This window comes from Pangasianodon hypophthalmus, chromosome 26, assembly GCF_027358585.1.
Source record: "Pangasianodon hypophthalmus isolate fPanHyp1 chromosome 26, fPanHyp1.pri, whole genome shotgun sequence".
Lineage (NCBI taxonomy): Eukaryota > Metazoa > Chordata > Actinopteri > Siluriformes > Pangasiidae > Pangasianodon > Pangasianodon hypophthalmus.
In genome coordinates, this window is record NC_069735.1 from 5,381,611 (window position 1) to 5,399,558 (window position 17,948).

The 17,948-nt window shown below is 37.2% G+C and overlaps 1 protein-coding gene across 1 annotated transcript; it reads right to left on the bottom strand.

Annotated features, from left to right (window-relative positions):
* Positions 1–1,534: 1,534 nt before the first annotated feature.
* Positions 1,535–11,038, bottom strand: LOC128316966 (sodium/potassium-transporting ATPase subunit alpha-1-like). Its single transcript, XM_026931939.3, has 22 exons — positions 10,922–11,038; positions 10,583–10,675; positions 10,400–10,459; positions 10,064–10,267; positions 9,834–9,947; positions 9,621–9,755; positions 8,809–8,926; positions 8,192–8,460; positions 7,768–8,076; positions 6,520–6,654; positions 6,244–6,436; positions 5,841–6,016; positions 5,609–5,745; positions 5,376–5,526; positions 5,026–5,194; positions 4,789–4,943; positions 4,589–4,712; positions 4,354–4,499; positions 4,147–4,277; positions 3,960–4,064; positions 3,554–3,645; positions 1,535–1,684 (listed from the first exon to the last, which is right to left on the bottom strand). The coding sequence occupies exons 1-22, from the start codon at positions 10,931–10,933 to the stop codon at positions 1,656–1,658; spliced, it is 3,057 nt and encodes a 1,018-aa protein (XP_026787740.1). The 5' UTR covers positions 10,934–11,038; the 3' UTR covers positions 1,535–1,655.
* Positions 11,039–17,948: the final 6,910 nt, after the last annotated feature.

Below are 17,948 nucleotides of genomic sequence, written 5' to 3' on the forward strand. Positions count from 1 at the left end.
TTATTCCACAAAATTCTAGAGAAATCCCCGTGGACTTGCTCACATTTTTTGCCTGTGATACAGCCAACTATAGTTTAATGTAAACTGACAGTATTAGCCAATATTTATAGTCAGTAACTAGTTAGCTAATTAGCAGTGGGGTAGCTGTGACAGAAGACAGGCCTACACTTCACTTCAGAACAGGGAGTGAAATTACAGGTACAGGGCAGATAGAAGTAAATAAAGATGTTTTCACATTTTTCATCTTGTTTGTCACAAAGGGCAATCTCAATATTTCAATATTCACATAGTGATCTTTACTAATTTACTATTTTAGCTTAAGACCATAGTTGCATGGTGTTGTTGTGGCTTCTTTAAACTGCAACTAATACCGTTATAGGTTAGATAGAAGAGGTGAGCTGCGCTTAATTTAAAGGTACACAATAGTAGTTCCTAATAGAAATACACACAAAAGGAACAAAGGTGTGACTTTCACACCATTTGCTTTATTAGTCATGTGCATTCAGAGATGCTTTTCTACTCATAACTGTTGTAAAGAGTGGTTATTTGAGTTACTTGCTGTCAGCTTGAACCAGTCTATCCATTCTCCTTTGTTCTCTCTCATTAACAAGGTGTTTCCACTCACAGAACTACTGCTCACTGCGTGTTTTTTTTTCCCTCACATCAATATCTGTAAACTCTAGAGACTGTTATCTTTGAAAATCCCAGGAGATCAGCTGTTTCTGAAACCCTCAAACCACCCTGACTGGTTCCAACAACTATGCTCTGGTCAAAGTCACCCAGATCACATTTTTCCATATTTTCCATATCTTAACATTAACTGAAGCTGTTGACCCATGCCTACATGGTTTCATGCATTGAGCTTCTGCCTCATGAATGAGCAGATGTACAGGTGTTCCTAGTAAAATGGTGGGTGAGTATACATCACAGTAGGTGGTCAGTGGTTTCCAAATTGTTGTGGGTGTATGGGGCGGCCTAGATGCGTGTGAGACTCCTGGCCTAAATTTTTATCACTGTCTGGCCCTGCGAGATCATTTGTCCACCCATTGAAACATCACTGGCTATTCAATAATTTAAGTTTGAATCAGGAGACAATAATATAGAAAGCTGCTACAGTCTGGTTCCAGGCAAGTAAGTGATGCAAGTAATGCAAGTAATATTCCTTCTTTCAGCTGCAGTAACCTCTTTATCCTGGTCAGGGCTGCAGTGGATACAGGAGCCACATTGCTACAAGTCTACAAGTAGTAGACTTACATATCTAGCAGTATGATTTCAATATTTACCAGTACTTTAAAATATATTAGAAAAAAAATGCTATAAATGTTATAAGGTTGTCTGTGTCTGTTGCCTCCCCAAAATCACTGAATTTTTATTTTTTTTGGCAAAACTAGAAATGTATTTTTTATACTGTGCATCTTTAATCTAATTCTCTGTTTGTATGTAAATGTTTGTAAGTAAATTAAATCTTGCAACCTTAATGCAAGTCTAAATCAGTCTTCAAAACTATATTTTAAATAAAAATCAACACATCCCATTGAAATCTTATGTTTATTTAACATACAATTTAATATCCATTGAGTTGTATTGATGAAATGAAATGTGTAGGACATTGTGAAGGTGTGGGCAGCATTTAGTGGTTGGTATAGTTGGTTGCTTTAATAATAGGTCTCCTTTTCCACCCAGCCTAAGAAGAGAAACAGCATTTTTATAATGTGATGAAAATAGCAAATCATACACTTGCATATGCATAATGTGTATAACATTCCATCCAAAATCAAAAGTATGGAAGATTCATACAATATGAAACTTTGCTCAGTATATGAGTCCAGCACAGTGTGATGATTTGGTGCTTTAAAACACCTATCATACATCAGTGATATACAATCATATCAACTCTACCCATTCCTGTTAAAAAAAGAGTGGCTCTAATGACTCTCGCAATGAGCACTGATGGGGGTTGACTGGTGGTCCCAAGAAACAACAATAATGTTGGCACAGTTTTGAAACAGACTGGGTTTGAAAATGAGTTGGCAGACCCCCAGTTGTGCCACTCCACCCACATCAGTGCAGACAATAAAAAACAAGTAGAACTCTTCTTGTTACTAATTTGTATGCCAGAAATACCCTTCAAATACACTCACTGGTCACTTTACCAGGACCACCTGTACACCTGCTAGTTATCTAATCAGCCAATCATGTGGCAGCAGCACACATGTGTTAAAAGTGTGATCTCTGTGAATTTAACTGTGGCATGGTTGTTGGTACCAGATGGGCTGGTTTGAGTATTTCAGAAACTGCTGATTCCTGGGATTTTCACACACAGCACTCTCTAGAATTTTCACAGAATGGTGCGAAAAACAAAAAACATCCGGCGTGCAGAGGGTCTACAGGCTGAAATGCCTTGTTGATGAGAGATCAGAGGAGAATGACCAGACTGGTTTGAGTAATTTTAAGTTTTAAGCAACTTAAATAAGCACTCTTTACATCAACCCTTGAGGTGGATGAGCTACAACAGCAGAAGGCCACATCAGGTTCAACTCCTGTCATCCAAGAACAAGAATCTGAGGCTATCTGTTGCACAGACTCACCCATGCTGATATGCTTTTCTGCTCACCACGATTACAAAGGAGGATTATATGAGTTACTATATCCTCGGCTTGAACCAATCTGTTCATTCTCCTTTGTCCTCTTTTATCAACAAGGCATTTCCAGCCATAGAACTGTCACTGTATCTGCATGATTTTTTGCATTGCGCTGCTGCCATGTGATTGGCTGATTAGATAACTGCATTAATATGCAGATGTACAGGCATTCCTAATAAAGTGGACAGTGAGTGCATACTTCAAAATGTAAGGAAGCTATTGAAGAAGCTATTTCAGACATTTGACCTTGCTGTAACCTTGATCCTGTTTGGATCAATTCCAAAATCTAATCAGTCTGTTGTTTATAATGATAATTACATATAAATCCAACATTCAGCCACTTACTCTTGAGATATTGTATTAACTAAAATCTCAGACGGAAGCACAAATGGATATCCTTTAAAAAAAAGGCCTCTGCCACTTGGTGGAGGAGGCATAAAAAATTGACTAATGCCAAAATCAATACACCAGCATTATAGTAATAAATTATGCTTGTGCCTCTTGATTCCACCCCTTAATATTTTTTATTAAAACCTTAATAATTTTATTGTTACTCATCCACACCCATTTAACAGCCTCCTCCTCAGATAAACTGTATTAGACACTGTATGAATCCTAGGATGGTTTAAACTAGTTATATCTTTTGAAACCCATAAAACAAAGTGATTTTTTAAAAATCCTCTCACATAGCATTGCTGAGCACCTTGCTACTCTATTAGGTGAGTGATAACTGCTAACACCACTAATTATACTCTTATGTATAATTCTCTATGTATAATGTATAATGTATAATTCTCTATAATTCTCACTAATTATACTCTTATGTATAACTCTTACTAATTATAGCTTTGGTAAGCTATAATTTTGTTGAGGCAAGCAAAATACCCAAAAAACTATGATATACAACATACCTCCTGGATTTCGTCTGAGAAGGTATCTTCTTGTTTCATCATAGAAGAAAATGAGGAGTGAATATGGTAAAGCGCATAACAACCACCATGGTCTGTGAAGGTAAAAGTATAAATTAAAAAATAGTGTGTTTTTATCTTTGGGCAGATTAAGCTTGTCATTCAGTGGTCACAACATCCAGTAGCAGTACATAATAATGCAATGTGGTGATTTGTTATACCTTTGTTACAAGATATATGATATGAATACACTGTGGAGTTGTCAGCTGTGGACCTTTTGTCCAGAACTCAAAACATCAACATAGAGAATCAAACGGTAGTTTTACACAGAACTTTTCAAACAGAAATTTTGTAGTGTTCTTTTTAATCTGGGGCAAGGATGCTAGTGAAGACTTTTTCAACAACTTACTTCAGTGGATACATTCTAAGAGCAACATCCATTCCTGGACAGTAGGATAAGAAGGCTGCAAGGGCTGTCTCCTCGAAAATACCAAAGATGAGGACTTTGTTCTTCCTTGGGGGAAGAAAATACACATTTTCTCTGATTATATGTCCTAGGGTTTTGTTTTGGAAAAGTGAGTCATTTATTTACGTACCTCATGCCCTGCTGCACAATGGAATTAACTCTGGTCTTACAGATGATCAAGTCTGCCACCTGCACTACAACAATACTGACAAAGAATGCAGTGTGGCATGTGTACTCCAGAATTTTTCTGCTCTCATATGTCTGCAGCATAGATATAATGTGAATTAGAATCAATTAATGTTTTGTTTTTTTATTCACATATCTTTGTAATATATACCCATTGCTGGCCATAGTCATCCTCCATGTCATTGTAATCTTTACTGTCCCAGTTGATACGCAGTCCTATCAGAGATAGTGGCATGAATCCATTCTCAGCAAGGACGACAAAGTAGGTAAAGAACCCTGCTGCTGCCTGCATCATTCCTAGAAAAAAGGAGAAAAATGGATTTTTTTTTCAAAAAAGTTCTACAATTTTCTAAAGATCATATATTGTGTAATAAATACATTCTTACCAATCTGACCATAAGCCATACTGATTAGCCTCTCATTCACCAATTTGTCTGTTTTGGCATTTCTGGGTTGCCTCTTCATGATATCACTCTCAGCAGCCTCATAGGCCAAAGAAATAGCAGGCACCTGGAAAAGGTTACATCAGAATTACATCAGCTGTAACTTAAAATTGTGTTATGATGGTTTGTTGATGAGGACTTACCATATCAGTTCCTAGATCAATACATAAAATAGTGACCGTGCCCAGAGCGAGAGGAATGCCCGCAATAACAAAGAAGAGGAAGGGTGACATCTCAGGGATTTTACTTGTCAGTGTGTATGCAATGGATTTCTTCAAGTTGTCAAAGATCAGTCGGCCTGGTAAGATAATTATACTTGAATTAGAAGAGCTGAAATGTGCAGACGAGTGTGGAAATTGAATTTCAGTGGCATCTTGTACCTTCCTCCACTCCAGTAACAATGGAAGCAAAGTTGTCATCCAGGAGAATCATATCAGCAGCCTGTTTGGAGACGTCAGATCCAGCAATACCCATTGCTACACCGATGTCAGCCTTCTTCAGAGCAGGAGAATCATTAACACCATCACCAGTCACAGCCACAATGGCACCCTATTGAGAGAATAACATGTATTCCCACATTAAATTTCGATGCTGCCTTGTCTGAAACATTTAAATATTACATGCCCTAAGCAATGTAGGAATGTACATATAATGACAAATTTAAAATCAGATTCTTAACCTTATCAAAACCAAACTTATAGATTATATCACAAATTGTGGATAATTGTACCTGTCGCTGACAGCCTTCCACAATGATCAGTTTTTGCTGAGGAGACGTTCTGGCAAACACAATCTCAGTGTGATATTTAAGGATGTCATCCAACTGCTCTGGTGTCATGTCCTTCAACTCCCCACCGTGAACAACACAGGCCTTTGCCTCTCTAAATAGAAGTTTGAAATTGAGTAAATCTATAACAACCTTGCTTATTAACTTTTAAAATAATTAAAAAGGTTCCACTTCACCTGGGGTTGACCTCTCCAGTGGAAATGTTCAGACGAGCAGCGATGTCTTCCACAGTTTCATTGCCTTCAGAGATGATACCCACACCCTTAGCAATGGCTTTAGCTGTAATTGGATGATCTCCTGTAACCATGATAACCTGGAAAGGTAAATATTTAAATATGTGACAATGATCATGTAATTACATTTATATATTTTCCTGAATAGATTATTTTCCTGAACTAAAGAGCTTACCTTGATTCCAGCACTCCTGCACTTAGCTACAGCATCAGGTACAGCAGCACGGGGAGGATCAATCATTGACATGAGGCCAAGAAAGCACAGATTCTCAGTGGGGAAGTTCACTGTCTCTGTGTCAAATGTAAAGCCCCCAGGGAACTGATCATCAGGGAGATTGAATTGGCAGAATCCTGCAAGATGGAGTGCAAAATGTTATATTTTTCTTGGAATGAATTAGTAAAATTCCATGGTGTGGAATTATCTGACTGATTTCTGCAGCTGATATTTAGTCATAAATATGGAATCCATGGAATCACCTGAATTTAGACCTGCAGCTGTAATTAATGTAGTTCTACATTAGTTTTGGTGGGTCTATTATACAGGGTCAGGTCTACATAAATTTGTTAATAAAACATACCTAGAACTCTTTCTCCAAGACCTCCTAGTTTCATATATGCATTCTGGAAAGCATCCTTCATTTCTTCATCAAGGGGTTGCTCTTTTCCTTGAATCATAATAGTTGAGCACCGGTCCAGGATCCTCTCAGGTGCACCTTTCATTAAAAGCAGGTGCTTGGTTTCTGAGGCGTTTGGGTTCTTGTGGACTGAAAGCTAGCAAAACACAAATCAGTTAGGTTAGGACTATCAAACAACAAACCAACCACACAAACATACAAGCAAACAAAAAAAGGTACCTGATATTTGTTGGTGGAATTGAAAGGGATCTCAGCCACTTTTGTGTATTTGGCTCTTATATCCTTCACTGAACCACAGCAGAGCTCAATACACTTCAGCAGGGCAGACTCTGATGCATCTCCTGCGGTATTTCTCTGGAAGGGTACACAATAGTATTCAGTTACAAGTACTGACAGTTCCAATAAATATATTTATCATAGATTTGTTATCATACACAATATACTACAACTTAGAAATGTGATAATCCGGCTCCCAAGGGGCACAGCAGAAAGCTTTCACCCTTTCTTGACTCCTGGCCACAGATGGCTGTGGCATCACCAGGAATCGAACTTGCAGTCTCCTGACAATGCCATGGTCATCCATGGTCAGGAGACACACTCATGCCCATCAATTTGACCTTACATGCACCTCTAGTTTGGACAGTGTTTCAGTTTTAATTGGTATATTGTCATATCAGACCATGAGCTTATTGAATTTAGTGTCAGTTTTATTCTCCCACTGAATCCTAATATCTCATTATAACCAGTTCTTTCAAAAAGCCTAGATGCACCCATTAAAACTCAAACTTTTTTCTCTTTGGCTAATGGCCATGAAAACCACTGGTTGCTGGCTTGTGTGGCTCCATAAGAAAGCTTTGACAGTCAGTTATCAGTAATGCACAGTGCAGGCAAAAGCTCTTTTTATTACCATTAACAAACTAACCCACACCCCTGTAACTGCTGTGCAACTAGTTTTTACACTTTCTGAAACTCACCTTTTCTTTCTGCTATGATTCTGCTATGTTTTAGACTTACTGAAGACATCTACCATGTTGTCATGGCACACATTAATTAATTAACTAAAAAAATTAACAGAAGCCTCATCTCCCTTCCCTTCAAAACACAGCTCAAAACCTCTTTTTCTCAGTGCTATCAGTTTCTCATCAGTAACTAAGCAGTTCCACTCCTTCTATACACTGTCTCTTTCAGTAAACTATTATCCAACTGCTCGCATCTCCATTATTTCTTGTTTTATGAGATATTTGTAAATCATGATTATTTTTTATTTGATATTTGTTACTTGCTTATTGTTGGACTCTGTAAAGCAACCTTAAGTTTGAGAAAGCTATCATATAAATTAAAATTATTATGGGATTTATTGCTGTGCTCATTAATGAAATATTAGTTCACTTTTGATTACTGCAGCCACAGCAAACAAACGGTTGTTAATACCGCTAGTCTAAAAAATAAAAAAATAATAATTCCCACCTTAAGGATAGGAACATTGGCTTGGTCTGCAAGGAAGACTGCACGGTTGCAGAGGCCAGCTACACGAGCCAGGGCAGACCAAGTGGGAGAGCTTCTGTCAAAAGAGGTTCCACTTTGGTCCTCTGTGGTATCTGCTTCATGAATCTGGTTGTCAAACCACATATGTGCCACAGTCATACGGTTCTGAGTCAGAGTTCCTGTCTTGTCTGAGCAGATGGTGGAGGTGGAGCCAAGTGTCTCCACTGCCTCAAGATTTTTCACCAAACAGTTCTTCTTCGCCATACGTTTGGCAGTTAAAGTCAGACACACCTGCAATGTGCAAGAACTGACTAATAGTATTTTTGATAAAGGCTATATCAATATTTAGTTACAATATTTATTCATCTGATTCTGCTAACTTTGAACATAATAGTGAAAGACTTACAGTTACTGTAGCAAGCAGACCCTCAGGCACATTGGCAACAATGATTCCAATAAGAAAGATGACAGCTTCCAACCAGCCATATCCAAGAATGAGAGACAGGGTGCAAAATGTGACACCCAGAAACACAGCCACAGTAGTGATAATGTGAATAAAGTGCTCTATCTCTATGGCAATTGGGGTCTTTCCCACCTCGAGGCTTGAGGCCAGGGTAGCAATTCGACCCATCACAGTGCGATCACCAGTGTTAATGACAATACCTGTGGCAGAACCTTAAAAAGAATTGTGATTAATATCAATTTCCTTTTTATTGGTAACCAGTGGAATAAATTCATTGCTATTAAATTTTATTAGTTTAGTAGTGTAGTGTAGACTCCTTAATGAGCAAGTCAGTAGTAACAGTGGCAAGGAAAGACTCCCTAAGACTACATGAGGAAGAAACCATGAGATGAAAAGTAGTTTTATGCATATAGCTTTATATCATGTATGAGGATTGATTCTGTAGGTCCTGTCATTTTAGTAGCTGTGTTTGTGATTTTATATCTTGAATGGTTAATCATTTCATTGAACAGCTTTCTATATTTATCTTATTAATTTATGAGATCATTTCTTTTTGTTACCTTCAACACAGTTTGTTGAAAAGAACACAATATTCTTTGTCTCCAGTGGATTATCATGGGAGAATTCAGGAGTACGAGGTTGAGGTTCAGATTCTCCGGTAAGGGATGAGTTGTCCACCTAAGAAAATTTCTCACTTGTTTAAAAAGTTCACAAATAAATATTCATTCATAAACATCAATATATTTATCATAGATTTCTTCATATACTCAATATACCATCACTTAGAAATGTGATAATCCGGCTCCCAAAGGGCACAGCAGAAAGCTTTAACCTTCTCTTGACTCCTGGCCACAGATGGCTGTGGCATCATCGGGATTCAAACTTGCAATCTCCTGATGATGCCACAGAGACACACTCATGCACAGAAATTTGACCTTATATGCACCTTTGGTTTGGACAGTGTTTTGGTTTTAATTGGCATTTTGGCATATCAGACCATGAGCTTATTGAATTTAGTGTCAGTTTTATTCTCTCACTGAATCCAAATATCTCATTATAACAAGTCCTTTCAAAAAGCCTAGATGCACCCATTAAAACTCAAACTTTTTCTCTTTGGCTCTCACTGACCTAATGGCCATGAAAACCACTGGTTGCTGGCCACTTGTTTAGAAAGTTCACAAAAACCTTTTCACAAAAATGTTTGAGAAATGCAGTATGTAACTTTAATGAAAGACTCAAATTATACAAAGTATACATTCAAACATTTAGATAAGTGAAGTACAATGAAAATGTGAATCTTTATTCACAATATTTAGCTATTTACTGAAGTATTTGTTATTTTGCTTATTTCCTAGGCTGTTGAGAATATTACCTTGCATCCATGTGCAGTGATGATACGCAGATCAGCAGGGATTCGATCTCCACCCTTGATCTCTACCAGGTCACCAACGACGACATCCTCAGCTTTGATATCCTTCTTTTCACCATCACGAACTACTAGTGCTTGCTACGTAATATATATGAAATTAAATTATGTCAGAAATCATTATATTTCCAATAATATTTTATATCTCTATTTGAATACCTGTGGCACAAGATTCTTGAAGGAATCCATAATTTTTGAGCTTTTAGCCTCTTGGTAATATGAAAAACATCCAGTGATCAACACCACTGCAGCCAGAACAACACCCAGGTACAACTGAAGAAAAATAGCAAAAGTTATTACAAGATTTATGTTACATATAGTACACTACACCATACATAAGCTATGTAAAATTCTCCAATATTTGAAATGAAAGAAACAAAATGTCTTACATTATCATTTGTTGGTTCATTCTCTGTAGTAATCTGAACAGTAAAAGCCAAAAAACAAAGAAAAGCTCCAATCCACAATAATGTACAGAATCCACCAAAGAGCTGTCTGCAGAACTTGATCCATTCTGGGGTTGTAGGAGGAGGTGTCAGAGCATTGGGTCCATCACGTTCTAGGATCTCCTTTGCACGGGAACTGGACAAACCCTTAAAATAATACATGACATAGTAATGTTAGAGTTTTGTGTAAAATGTCTTTTTGCTGTGCTATATGTATACTTAATATATGTATACTTAATGATATGTACAGTGTTTTTTTTTGTTTTTTGTTTTGCATACCCTGTTAAGATCAGTGCCATATTTCCGGTGGAGTTCATCCAAAGTCAGCCTGTGATCACTCTGCAAATGAGCAGTATACCTTAAATATGAAACAATTACAAACAAAACAAAACAAACCAAAAAACAGACAAAAAACATACAAATCATGTAAAATATGTTGGTTGTAACATTCACACGTCTTACCAGATCCAGTTCTTTCTTCAGCTCATCCCTGTTCTTTTCTTTATTATCCCTTTTGTCAGTGTCAGCAGCCACCTTGTATTTGTCATTCCCCCTCTGTGTAAAAAAAAAAAAAAAACAGAATAAGTATATATTATATTATAAAAGTATATTATACACTATTAAGGTTCCCCTTAAGGGTCCTTAAGTTGTCTCTCTGGGGAACCCTTAACATTTCTTAAATTTATCGTAAGGGGTTATCATAAAGTATCGTAAAGGGCTCCTACTAGACCCTTTTTGGAAAATAAGGACCCTTAAAAAGTGTAGTTAATGTAGGAAAAAAATCTGCTGTAGTTAACTCACTCCTAGTCCCATTTTTTTCTATTTTATTAAAATTCAGCAGCTGTCCTCCTGCCCTCCAGTCCTCTTGTCTGTGTCCTGCAGATGCATCAGAGATTCTGCATCACCAAATCAGGTACATAGATCTTTATACTCCTTCCTTTCACCTGTCTGGTGGGTGTGGTTTGGGTAAAACTGGACATAGGGGTAGGAAATTTGTCTACATGACAACAAAACAAAACAAACAAAAAGTATTCCCTCAACATCTGAGATGTTTCTGGAAAAGTTGTTAAATTATTTGCGATACACACTGTTCCTATAAAGGTAGGTGACTCTCACATTATTCCCAAACATGTTATTCCTGTTATTGCAGTCTAAATGGCTTTGTGAGGAACATGAGCAAGCACAGGTATCCCCAACAACTAGCAAAGGCTGAATTTTTAACTTTAAATAATTTAAGTAAGACAGATGGGTATTGTATTCTAGTGCCAATAATAAAGTGAACCTATTTCTTTTAAAATATAATTAGTCAGTATATGTATTATTATTTTTTTTTTTTAACTGACATTTTACATAGTTTTCACTGTCTGACCAAAGTGGCAATAAGACACATGGCAAAGAAATCAGGGTTATTTAGGTTATTCAAGGTTATTGCTAAAGGTAAAATACGGAATGTGGAATACAATGATTTGTTTAGACTATAAGGACTATGGATAATTTTGTTTCTCATAATGTATGAGTAGGCAAAGTTGAAACTACATGAACACTTCTCATAACTCCATGGTCCCTGGTTCAATGTAACAGCTTGGGTTAGTGTCTGTGTGGAGTTTTGCATGCTCTGCCCGTGTTCATTTGGGTTTCCAACACATGGTATGTGGTATGTGGATTGGCCACTCTAACCCCTTTAGACCCTGCATCCATTATAATGGACAGTACATTAAAGGCACTGTCTCTAAATGTAGACCTTTTTACAGCCAGGAACACTCCCAATTTAATCCTAGTTATGACAGTTAGCAAATCAGAAGCTTCTAAATGTCATTACACCAATTTCTGGAATATTACATACCGTTTAAAGAGACAGTCAAATTGGTGTATGTAAACTTTTGACCCACTGGAATTCTGATATAGTGAATTAAAGTTGAAATAAATCTGTCTGTAACTGATTGTTTTCAAATGACCTCTGATGTAAACAAAGTAGATGCTGTAATTTGCTTGCCAAAAGAAATGTACAGTAACATGAAATGTGTGGAGTTGTGAAAAACTGATACTACTGAATATCTTTAGAGTTGTATATAAACCTTTTGCCTAAACAACATTCTAAGTGCTCACTGCACTTCATACAAAAAGTCCACAGTTTTGTTGTTTCATGTAGTTTTTATGTTGTTCAACTGTTTTTATACTGTTCCTACTGTCGTTTTAACATATTTGTTTGCAAAGTTTTATGGAGAGTTAGTCTGCAGAGTATGAATTAATAAAAACAACAGATCAAGAAGAAATTTATATTATGATGACAAAAAAAAGAGAGGCTAAAAGAGATCTTTCTGCACAGGGACAAAAAATCTTTTTATATGTAGTTTCACCTGTATGTTTATGTATAGTTATTACATAGAGTTAGCTGAGAAAAGCAAAAGAAAACATAAATCCAACTGATAGATTTACAGCTGATAATGATAGTTGATGATAGTAATGATAGTTTACAACTGTTGAATTTTTTTCTTTTCTTTTTTGTCAAAGGTTTAAGTATAAAAAAGCACAGATTAATATTTTCTGGTGCCTAGAAGAAAATCAGGTCTGAAGGGGCTAAATTGTTCCTAGGTATGAATGAGTGTGTGAATTTGTGTGTGTATGATGCCCTGCAATGGACTAGCATCCCATGCAGAATGTATCCTTGTGTGTGTCCTGGATAGGCTCCTGATCCACCACAACCCGGTTACTAAAGATGAATGGATGAATGAATTTTTTTATGCGAAACTATTTACCAGAATGACAATGATGAGAGGCATGATACAAAAGCACAAATGCAAAGGAAATATGAAAACAATGTTAAATAATATACAGTATAACACATTACCACAACAATAGTTTGCAGGTAAACTTGGGTCTGTATACCATACACATCGACAATGTGGGCAAAATATTCATCAGAATTTTCCAAGCATTTTAGCCAGAGAATTAGTTTTTCCATGTTTCTGTTGACGCAATTTCGTTTTCACAGAACTTGGACTTATCCCTGGTATTTGTCTTCCACAAATAGAATTTTTCAGTTAACCCATACTAAAAACTGTATCTATTCCAGTCAGTGTCCAGGTGAAAATAATTTTGTTTTAAAAGCATACTTATGCTTCTGCATAAATTACAAAACTGACTGAAGAAGTAAAAAACATTTTTTTTGCATTTTTGGTTTTATTATTTAATTGAAAATAATACTACAAAAATGTAGTAATTAAATGAAAAAGTTATTTATTTATAAAGATTAGTAGAAAAAGTAATTTATGTACAAAAGCCAAAGTGGAATACTCAACTATTCTGTGTCCCTGTTTCTTTCCTCTAACATAGTAGTAATTTGATTAACTTGATATATATATACACACACACTATATATATACACACACACTATATATATCCAAAAGTGTATGGACATCTGACGATCACACTCATATGTGCTTGTTGAACATCCCATTTCAGATGTAGTCCCCCTTTGCTGTTATAGTAACCTCCACTCTTCTGGGAAGGCTTAACACTAGATTTTGGAGCGTGGCTGTGGGGATTTGTGTTCATTCAGCTACAAGAGCATTAGTGAGATCAGGCTGATGTTGGGTGAGGAGGCCTGGGGTTCAGTCGGTGTTCCAGTTCATCCCAAAGGTGTTCAGTGGGGTTGAGGTCAGGGCTCTGTGCAGGACACTCAAATGCTTCCACCCCAACCTTAACACACCATGTCTTAATGGAGCTTGCTTTGTGTACAGGGTCATTGTCATGTTGGAAAAGGTTTGGGCCACAAAGTTGGAACCAAGGGAAATTGTAATGCTACAGCACACAAAGACATCCTATACAATTGTGTGCTTCTAACTTTGTGGCAATAGTCTGGGGAAGAACCACACATAGATGTGATGGTCAGGTGTCTACAAACTTTTGTCCATATTGTATATATACACAGACACTATGTTCCATTGCTCAGCAGATGTGTAATATTTTATGAATTGAAGTCCACTGTGAGGACCATGGTCACCTGTTGTGTGCTCATCAAAGAAACAGACATATCTTCAGGCCATTTTTGTGATAGAAAAAGTATGGATCAGCATACCCAGGTAGCAATCTCAGTTCAATTGTATTCAATTTTATTTCAATAGCACTTTTGTTAAGCAACTTTACAGAATTTCAGGGCTAGATCTCAAATGTATGGAAGTCCAGAAAGGCCATGCACTATTTCTTTTTTTTTTTTCTTGTGATCTCAGTAACAAAAGTTAATTTCTGATGATGGAAAAAGTCTGAGAGCATTAGTGAAAATGCTTATATTTTGCATTCTTTTCTAATTTACATCAACAATTTTCGTTACAAATTACATTATTGACAACAACTTGAGTGAAAAATAGAATCTTTGAAAATTTTTTATGAATTTCAGAGTTTCTTAGTATTTGGTGTGTCCCCTTCTGCTATAATTACGGTGTGCACGTGAGCTGGCAATGGCTTATGATCCATTTTAGATAAAATCCATTGGTGTGTCATCTGAACACATGGTTCAATAGAAGAGATTAGGCATGAGTGACATAACATGGTCAAAATTGCTTACATTTAAATAGGGACCTAGAAATAGTGCAGAATTTTGAATATTAATATTCAAGATATTGAACATTTACTTGCTTTGTTTTAAATATAGTAAAATTCTAAAACCTCCCGTTTATTTCCAATTTTAAATAAAAAAAATCCCAGATTTTCAATGTGGTCTCAGACTTTTGGACCCCACTGTACATGCTGTATATTACATACTTTAATCAGGGATTGAAACAACAGAACATAGCTGGTGCAGTTGTAATTTTGTGCCTCACAGTGTTAGGGTTCTGGGCTTGATCCTGATAGCGTTTAATTTGACTTTATTTTTCCCAAATGCTTCCTTGAGGATCAATAAAATCTCTCTCTGTCTCTCTCCACACACACACACACACACACACACACACACACACACACATATATAGCTAGCTAGCTGTATGTTTGTCAGTGCTAGATAATTTCCAAATTAGTGTCGATAATTTGTCATGGACACTAAGGCACCCTGACCTGGTGGACAGTTTCATTGAGAGATGCTGCCTAACAGTTTGCAGCTCATGAGTCAAATGGTGATCAAAATATTTAGAAATAGAATGTAATTACTGCAAACTCACCATAACACCAATACATGACAATGTACCGCTGGCCACAATCATGTAATATGCTAAATGATGTAATATGCTAAATCAATCAATTCTATTCAATCCAATTCAATTTTATTTGTATAGAGCTTTTAACAACACACAACAATAGAACAACAAAGCAGCTTAACAGAAATAAATAAATACAATCAAGATATAAATTTTAAGTGTATGAATTTATCCCTAATGAGCAAGCCAGAGGTGGCAAGGAAAAACTCCCTGAGATGAAGAAACCTTGAGAGTAAGACTCAAAAGGGAACCCATGCTCATCTGGGTGACACCGGATAGCACAATTATAAATAAATCCCTTCTATAACAGTGTACTTCCGGTTGGAAATCATGCAATTCATGGTGAAATAGTGCAATTGTGTAACCGGGAAATTCATGATAGTTTTCAGCTGAAGTCTGTTTTGTTGAACTTTTCACTGTTCACTGATGGAGACTTGAATGCAAAACTGTTCCTAGCAATTGCAGTCCTAAAGCTATCATATCAATTGTAGTCCTAATCCATCATAGCATAAATGTTCATATGAATTGTGGGCCAAAGCCATCTTCATGGTTTTTAAGTGGTACCATCCACAGTAATCTCAATGATCTTCAGGCTGTCCATGTGGGGCCATCCTCAGCAGCAGCGAGTGATTTCCAATTGATGAGAACTCCAACCAGAAGTAGGGCATCAGGATGGCTTAGGCAGGTCCGGAGAGCAGAAGGGGTCAGGATCACTGGTATCTCAGGAGTAGCATGTGCAAACATCCCAGTTCACCACAACACTCTATACCAGTGAACCCTCCAGATCTGCTCCTTTACCTAAGAAAAAACTGTTCACAAAAAGCTTGACTAAACAAATATGTTTTCAGCCTAGACTTAAACACTAAGACTGTGTCTGAGCCCTGAACACTAATTGGAAGGCTGTTCCATAACTGTGGGGCTTTGTAAAGGAAAGCTCTACCCCCTGCTGTAGCCTTTACTATTATTATGAGGTACCAAGAAATAGCCTGCACCTTTTGATTGAAGTGGGCGTGGCGAATCATAAAAGACCAAAAGTTCACTCAGGTACTGTGGCGTGAGACCATTCAGTGCTTTATAGGTCAAAAGTAGTATTTTATTTCATGAATGCTACTTTGGATGGATTCCACCTGGTGAGGGCAGACAGGACGAAGGAAAGTGGTAAGAGGAAAGGAGGAGGGCTGGCAGTATTTGTAAATGATCGATGGTGTAATACTAGGCATATCACTGTGAAGGAACAAACATGCTGTAAGGTTTGAAATAAATTTAAGTACCAAAACAACCAACTTACCTGATTGGTGTGTGGGCATGCAGGACTATAGAGAGGTGGTCGTTGTGTGGTTGTCTTTTTGCTGTAACAATTTAACCCAGGGACCATTAGTTTGAGTAAAAAGCATTTGGGCTGGTCTAGCTTTCAGCAGACATTGCACATTGTTTCTGTTCAGTGTTCAATAGAAATGTGCCTCATGTGTTGATGCCATCTAAGTAATTGGTCACATTTGATAAGCCCTGCAGTGGTGTAATCAGAATCTTATGTCTTGAAGACACATTGGCACACAGGCCAAACCATATAGCACCCAGCAAAATCTGATTAACCCCACATCTGTGATATAAGCTCTGGCCCTACATGGATAGCCTAAAGTTTGCTGTGAGATGGCTGTGGATGGTCTCACTTGGTTTTGTAGGCAAGCATCAGTGTTTTAAATCCTGTTGTTGTAAAGGAGAAACCTACAGTACATGTTTGAGAGAGGTTAGCAATATGAGTAGAGACCAGTCATTGACAAAACAGTATCCATATCTGACTGATGAAAATAACTTGTAAATGTAGAGTGGAGGATATCTTTTTTGGACTTTCTGTGATATATGCACATGCAAATGCCACCTGATTTCTTTTCGGTGACAATGGTTAGAGAAAGTTAAGGTGGCACATCAATTTTCTTGTCAATTCCCTCTTTGAGAACACCTCAGAATGATCTCACTTGTTAGAAAAGAAGAAGTGAAGATGTGTAAGTACAATTGACTGCAGAGGTCCATTAGCTCTGGAAGCATACATGTCAGATCCTTGCAGAATAGGACAGCATATCATTGCTGGAGAAGGTTGCTGTTAAATGCTCAAGTGCAGGAATTGAGGCATGGGAATGGGTCACCAGATTTTAGGGGCATGTTTTATGGAATATTACAAATGAGCAAGCAAACAATCAAGAAAGGCAGGCAGAGAGAAAAAAAAGAAATAAAGAAAGAAAGTAGGGAAGAAAAGACACTTCTACAACTGAGTTCTCCAACTTGCAAATGAGTTCCAAATTAGGGTGGGCTACACTGTGGCCACTTAGCTGGTGCCCAGAGGTAAAAGGAGGGAGGCGTCATCTGACACACTCATACACCCACCTTAAGTGATGTGTGACCGAAACTCACTACGTCATCGGTGCCTTAAGTAATAATCACTATAATTAGTTTGCAACAAATTCTTTTACTGCCATAAACTGATCACTTTAAAAATTTTGTACAGTCACTCATACCTGAAAGTGATGTGCATTGTAATGCATTTATTGATCAATTGCTTATCAAGAACCTACAAGCTTAGTTTGTGGTTTTGTTGTTTGGTGGTTGCAATAAGTAAACGCAATAAAGAAACACAAGACAAA

Bases quoted from the DNA above. Each gene is read 5' to 3' on its own strand.
- LOC128316966 (XM_026931939.3), bottom strand. The intron at 8,077-8,191 runs GTAAGTCTTTCA...TGCACATTGCAG, and splicing joins GTCTGCTTGCTACAGTAACT to GTGTGTCTGACTTTAACTGC. The intron at 4,944-5,025 runs GTACAAGATGCC...TTATCTTACCAG, and splicing joins TGTTACTGGAGTGGAGGAAG to GCCGACTGATCTTTGACAAC.